At 39.2% G+C, this 7,533-nt stretch overlaps 1 protein-coding gene across 1 annotated transcript in view; it reads left to right on the top strand.

The window, feature by feature from the left end:
- Window positions 1-4,674: 4,674 nt before the first annotated feature.
- Window positions 4,675-7,533, top strand: part of LOC103507545 (transformation/transcription domain-associated protein-like) — a 28,704-nt gene continuing 25,845 nt past the window's right edge. Inside the window, exon 1 of the mRNA XM_026822388.1 lies at window positions 4,675-4,909. Coding sequence (XP_026678189.1) covers window positions 4,736-4,909 — 174 coding nt within the window. The 5' untranslated portion in view covers window positions 4,675-4,735. The remainder of the gene's footprint in view (window positions 4,910-7,533) is intronic.

Here is a 7,533-nt window from a genome sequence, read left to right on the forward strand (position 1 = left end):
AAAGTATGCAACCTTGAAGGAACTACTTAAATTTTCTCGAAAAAAATTTCGCCTGCGGCGCTGTCATTTTGTGTTCTATAGAAATGTATTGGGGGGAATAACTATACTCAGGTCAGTAAAAAAGTATGCAACCTTGAAGGAGCTACTTAAATTTTCTCGAAAAAAATTTCGCCTGCGGCGCTGTCATTTTGTGTTCTATAGAAATGTATTGGGGGGAATAACTATACTTGTCTTTTTCACGTATTTAATTACATAAAAAACTGACACATGACAAGCTACAGGTTACATACTTACTGAAAAGTTTCGCCTGCGGCTCTGAAGATTACACCTTTGACGAGTCTGCTTCTCTTACTATTGTAGACCAAAATGTTCAAAAATTTCGCCTGCGGCGCTGTTATTATATTCTTAAAAAAATGCCAGTTCACTTATAGTAAATACCTATTAGGTATATAGATATAGACCTCTCACACACTCTAGGACAGAGATTTCCCGCTAGCAGGCCGCGGACCATTTGTGGCCCACCAAACCATTTTTGTGGCCCGCGAAGCTATTAGAGGGCCCACCCCTCGGGCGTGATTTTTGCTCTTTTACTATGGGGTGCGGACTCTGAAAATGGAGCATCCACCCTCATCCCCTCAAGAAAATCCTGCATACGGGTCTGCTCCCCTGTGTATGTGGCCCGCGAAGTACCTGCCAATGTAGCATGTGGCCCGCATACACATGGAAGTTGGAAACCCCTGCTGTAGGAACTCTAGGAGACCTAAGTCGCGCGACTCCAGTGTGAGAGGTCTCTATCAGTTTCTTTGGTTTGGATTTTCAGGAGCGGGGCCCAAAGCACATCCCGATGATTTTCAGTTCATATCACAATAAATTGTTTCATTAAATTGAGAAGAAGAAAAAAAAGAATCCCCGGCAGAAATGATTTGCATAGAAAGTTAATTTATTTCACGAGGAAGATGGCGGAATTCCGTCCCCTCCATCTTTTTACTGTTTTTTACTTTCCTTATCCTGTATACTCTATAGAGGAGGGAAAGTAATGTGTTCGACAAATTTTGGATCAGTCTTGAATGAAACAAGCTGGGTCCCTCCGGGATTTTTTTAGCCCGTAGTTTACTCGATCGTGGTTAAAGAAAATTACTACCTATGTTCCTACCTATTTTGTTTAATATTCAGTTTATTATTATTATTACTCGCACTGCGTGCTAGGGAGGTTAAGTATACGGTCGCGCTGCGCGCTCCCAGGGCTTCGCGGGGTTGTGCATGCGGTTGTGCTTCGCGCTCCCGAGGCTTCGCGGTTGTGCATGCGGTCGTGCTTCGCGCTCCCTTGTTTACGGTCGCGCTTCGCGATCCCTATTACTACATAATATATGTACCTACCTACATACTTTCATGTAATTATGTAAAATCAAGACTAGAGCCCGTTCTTCTTTTATAGGTAGGTAGGATTTTTTTTATTTTATTGTTCAGATCAATTCAATCTCGAGCTCAATAAACTTTGAGCTGAACCCTCCTCGTCTAAAACTTTAGCAGAATAGCTGAAGTTTGTGTCGACTGAGGAGGGAACAGCTCAGGTCATTGGCAATTAATTCTTTCATAGATCTTCTTTCTTCTTATGACAATTGCTTCATGTTCCTTTCGAGCTTTAAGCTTCAAGTATGTGGATGATCTTCTCCACTCGAGCTCAATAAACTTTGAGCTGAACCCTCCTCGTCTAAAACTTTAGCAGAATAGCTGAAGTTTGTGTCGACTGAGGAGGGAACAGCTCAGGTCATTGGCAATTAATTCTTTCATAGATCTTCTTTCTTCTTATGACCATTGCTTCTTGTTCCTTTCGAGCTTTAAGCTTCAAGTATGTGGATGATCTTCTCCAGTTTTTCAAGCATTTTTGATTTCCATTATGGTATTTTCAATTTTGTGTATGTACAATTTGTGTGAATAAAATTTATGTCGTGAGAGAAAAATTTTCGTGTTCCTTGCAGTAATTATGTTGGCTTATTCCTTTTAATGTTTGCTAAAAACTTCCAATACTTATTGAAAGTTCAAGTTTTAAGATCAGTGCAATCGGATTTTGGCGGGTTTTCTGCATAACTCAATAGGATAAGGAAAGTCGTGTGATGTTCACTCTAGATTTTTTTTTTCCTTGGATCTTGACTTTCAACTTGACATTTCTCTTTCTCTAATCTCTATTCGTATAAATCATTGGAAAATTTATAAGCAATGCTTAAAAGGGATTTCACTGAAGCTTCTCAATTTCCGATAACGCCCAAAAAGAGGGATAATTTCGAGACGTGGCGATAGCACGATCAAAGCACCAGTTCCCGATGGGCCACTGAAGTTAGGCAACGTTGTACGTGGTTGGTATCCGCATAGGTGACCTTCTGGATAAACGTGTGTTGTTGGCTTTTTTGGTACCTATACAATACAGTGACTTTAAACACTTTTTTAAATAATTGAGAAAAGAAAGAAAATAGATATGACTTTATTTTTTAAAATAAAAACTCTGGTCAGCTTTTAAATTTGGGGGATAGCCAGCCTAGTTAGCTTAGTTGGTAGCGCGTCTGCCTTGTAAGCGCTAGGCCGCGGGTTCGATTCCCGCCCGGGGCGGATTTTATCCTGATGGGATAATATTCGTTCTCGGAACGGCTGGCTTTCTCCCATCCTGTCTTCCTTCTCTCTTCGATTCCGGGTCGATAAGACCATAGTAGTTACAGTTCCCTCTGTCAAACCTCTTGAAAAAAAAAAGAAAAAAAAAAAAATGGGGGATAAAATTTAACCTTGAAGCTGGAAGTATCCAAGGGACTTATACTGGTAATAATGGGATAACTTCTAATATAAAGTCGGGGATTTCCATCCCGACTAACAATATCCCTTAATGGTTCAGAGTTCTGTGGACTCTGGAGCCAAAATCCCCCAAGTTAGAAACTTTCGTACTCAGTTTTTAAAAACTTTTTGCCCCAACTACATTTAAAAGTCTGGTACATTAGAAGTTTAACAAAAGAGCTTACCGTATGCTTCTTGTTCTTATTACTTTGACCTCAGTGATTCCCAACATGTACGTTGGACCATTACGCCTGAACAAATCTGAGATTTAGCCCATTAGAGAAAAAAACTCCCATAAAATAGTAGATACTTAATGTAGTTTTATCGCCAAAAAAATGTTTAGCGTCTCAAACGCGGATTTTGTGGAAAAAATACGTACAGATACTTACACACAACACACAAGGTCACAAGATAATGGGATTTTTTTTTTTTTTTTTTTTACACACCTTACACACAACACACAAGGTCACAAGATAATGGGATTTTTTTTTTTTTTTTTTTACACACCAAGCAACTAGGCCATGTTTGGCAGCATTTCGGAGAAAGAACCTTATTCGTTCAGGATGAAATCCGCTCCGGGCGGGAATCGAACCCGCGACTTAGTGCTTACAAGGCAGACGCGCTACTCTCCCAGCTAGATAGGCTGTCTTTATACTGTTTGAATAGGACTGATAAGTCCCTTTGGCCTAGACTGATATGTCCCTTTGGCCTTATTCATTGTTTCATTGTGGCAGTGGCGTAGCGTCCATATAAGGCGTGTATGGCGGCCATACACTCGAAATTTCACTCAAATACCCTTAAATATTGACTTTAAATAATTAATGTATTTTTATTAGATGAATAAAAATTATTATCACTTAAAATTGTTAAAAATCCCTTAAAATCCCTAAATTCATTTTTATCCCAGTCAGACCTGAAAAATCCCTGAAAAGGGATAAAAATCCCACTGCGTCGGGATAAGATACAGTAAGAACACTACGCAGGGCACCTTACACCGCTACATGTATGAAAGGGTATTACTTACCCAACCACATCTATTTTGGTATGGAATTGGATGCGTGTTAAATAGTGAGAATGTAGGACGCCTTAGAACAAAGAACGTGTACTGACTATGATGCTCCTATGCTGAGATACTCTTTAGAATGTGTGAATGTGAAGCATGTTTTGAATGTTTGAATCGTTCGTTGATTTTTGTTCTCATTGTCGCTTGAAAAGATAATATACTGCTATTTCTCCCACTCCTCTCACCCGGAAGAGTGGCCGAGGTGTCAAGGCGCTCGACTCAAGACCCATAGGTATTAGGAGTGCTCGGGTTCAAATCCCTCCAAATGACGGACTGACTGACAGACTGACAGACAGACACCGAAGCGAATACAATAGTCCGTCCACTATACCTTTTATTATTAGTAATAATAAAGGAAGGACGGACTAAAAATGGGGGTTCTCATTTAAAAATCCAACTTTGGTACCCGATTCGCGGACTTCGCGAAATTTTTCGCGAATCGCGATATTGCCAAAATGTCCGCTTCAAAAATCAAAAAGTTACGGTTTTTTTTTTGTTTTTAGAAATTTCGAACAGGCTCCGAGAAAATCAATTCTGGGACACCCTGTATATAAAAGAGAAATATGGACGGGTTATGTATGTCTGTCCGAATTGTTTAGAGAAAACTATAATAGATATCAAAAAAGTGTAAACGAAGACCCCCAGTAAAATTGTCGTATCTACCCAAAAAAATTATCAGACCTTTAAAATTCCCAACCGTTCCCGAGATATTGACGTTTTTTAGTCCCCCCATAAGAAATACCCGGGGAAACTGTGAGGCCAGCAAAACTTTTTTGAATCAATAAATTGTTTATACATATTAATGATATTAGTTTATTGAGTGAACATGAATTTCAGAAAACTAGGAAACTTATGCTGGAACTTATCAATCGGTTCCCATGTAACGAACATTTCAAACCTCATCTGGAACCACTGCTCAAACTATGTGTGGATCTTCTAGAGAAGGAAAACGAGGAAAATGTTCTAGTGGTCATTCGAATCTTCTTTGAACTGCACAAACACTTCAGACCTCCCCAACATGCTGAGGTTAGTATTTGGCAATGGTTAATATCTCTTAAGCAACATGCATAACAGAGGAAATGTCAACATTTGGTACTAGTTCAGAAGTCACATCTAGGGAAAATTTCTACAAAAAGGAGCTGTCAGAAATGAGCATTGACCAGTGGTGTTGGTGGTGGTGGTGGTGGTGGTGGTGGTGGTGGTGGTGGTGGTGGTGGTGGTGGTGTGTAAGTAATGATTTAAAATCAAGACTAGAGCCCGTTCTTCCTTTTAATGTTTTCTAATATGACGTTTAAGTCACCCATCCATTTATTGGCCTTGCTCGGCGTAGCTAGCTTAACATAGACGACGCTGAAACCGGTCTTAAATTAACGACTGCCAATTGAAATATCAAAACCTATCTAAAAAAAAAAAAAAAAATCTAATGACAATTTCAAATTATTTCTTCTTTCTAGGTCATTCTAGCTTCCCCACACTATCCCTCATTTCTTGATCTCTGTCTGAATGCATTTATTAAACTATTATCTGAAGGACAGCCACAGTTCCATAGTGAAAATTATGTACAGGTAAAATTTATTATTTAGTTTATTTAGTTACATCTAATGGGGCACAACCAAATGACAATTTTTTTCGAGGTAGAGTCCTATTCCGATGTAAAAGTACCCAAAAAGTGCATTGGCGCACTCATAACAGTTTGGTTCATTTGAAAATTAGGCGTATTTTCTATTGAAAAGAAAAGATAAAAAATAGGTGCCAATTCATTATTAACCTACGTTTGGTTCATTTGAAAATTAGGCGTATTTTCTATTGAAAAGAAAAGATAAAAAATAGGTGCCAATTCATTATTAACCTACCTTTGGTTTCACCCTGTGTGCTAAACTAAAAATGTAGTAAATCTAGTGTCTGGGTTGCCAATGAAGTTATCAAAAAATCCCCATTTTTACTTTCTATTACTACAGTATAGCGGAGCTATACTAGTAATGAAAGTATTGCAATCGGTCCAAATTTTCAAAATCGGGCAAAAATGGCTGCCCGCGAAAATTATAGGGGCTCAACCAAATGACAATTTTTTTCGAGATAGAGTCCTATTCCGATGTAAAAGTACCCAAAAAGTGCGTTGGCGCACTCAAAAACATCCAAAACGGTCCCTAAATCCCCTAAAATGTCGCTCAAAGGTACGTTGAACTGACGTCATGTTTACACATGAACTGACGTCATCACGAACTGACACATGAACTGACGTCATCACGAAAAAATGGCTGCCCGCGAAAATTATAGGGGCTCAACAAAATGACAATTTTTTTCGAGATAGAGTCCTATTCCGATGAAAAAGTACCCAAAAAGTGCATTGGCGCACTCAAAAACATCAAAAACGGTCCCTAAATCCCCTAAAATGTCGCAAAAAAATAACGTTGAAACAGCCATGGTTTACACATGAACTGACGTCATCACGAACTGACACATGAACTGACGTCATCACGAAAAAATGGCTGCCCGCGAAAATTATAGAAGCTCAACCAAATGACAATTTTTTTTCGAGATAGAGTCCTATTCCGATGTAAAAGTACCCAAAAAGTACATTGGCGCACTCAAAAACATCCAAAACGGTACCTAAATCCCCTAAAATGTCGCTAAAAGGTCACAAAAAAATAACGTTGAAACAGCCATGGTTTACACATGAACTGACGTCATCACGAACTGACACATGAACTGACGTCATCACGAAAAAATGGCTGCCCGCGAAAATTATAGGGGCTCAACCAAATGACAATTTTTTTCAAGATAGAGTCCTATTCCGATGTAAAAGTACCCAAAAAGTACATTGGCGCACTCAAAAACATCCAAAACGGTACCTAAATCCCCTAAAATGTCGCTAAAAGGTCACAAAAAAATAACGTTGAAACAGCCATGGTTTACACATGAACTGACGTCATCACGAACTGACACATGAACTGACGTCATCACGAAAAAATGGCTGCCCGCGAAAATTATAGGGGCTCAACCAAATGAAAATTTTTTTCGAGATAGAGTCCTATTCCGATGGAAAAGTACCCAAAAAGTGCATTGGCGCACTCAAAAACATCCAAAACGGTACCTAAATCCCCTAAAATGTCGCTAAAAGGTCACAAAAAAAATAACGTTGAAACAGCCATGGTTTACGACCTCGCATGAACTGACGTCATCACGAAAAAATGGCTGCCCGCAAAAATTATAGGGGCTCAACCAAATGACAATTTTTTCGAGATAGAGTCCTATTCCGATGTAAAAGTACCCAAAAAATGCATTGGCACACTCAAAAACATCCAAAACGGTCCCTAAATCCCCTAAAATGTCACTCAAAGGTACGTTGAACTGACGTCATGTATCCGACCTCGCATGAACTGACGTCACATCACGAAAAAATGGCTGCCCGCGAAAATTATAGAAGCTCAACCAAATGACAATTTTTTTTCGAGATAGAGTCCTATTCCGATGTAAAAGTACCCAAAAAGTACATTGGCGCACTCAAAAACATCCAAAACGGTACCTAAATCCCCTAAAATGTCGCTAAAAGGTCACAAAAAAATAACGTTGAAACAGCCATGGTTTACACATGAACTGACGTCATCACGAACTGACACATGAACTGACGTCATCACAAAAAAATGGCT

Source organism: Diaphorina citri, unplaced genomic scaffold (assembly GCF_000475195.1).
Source record: "Diaphorina citri unplaced genomic scaffold, Diaci psyllid genome assembly version 1.1 scaffold321, whole genome shotgun sequence".
NCBI classification, from domain to species: Eukaryota; Metazoa; Arthropoda; class Insecta; order Hemiptera; family Psyllidae; genus Diaphorina; species Diaphorina citri.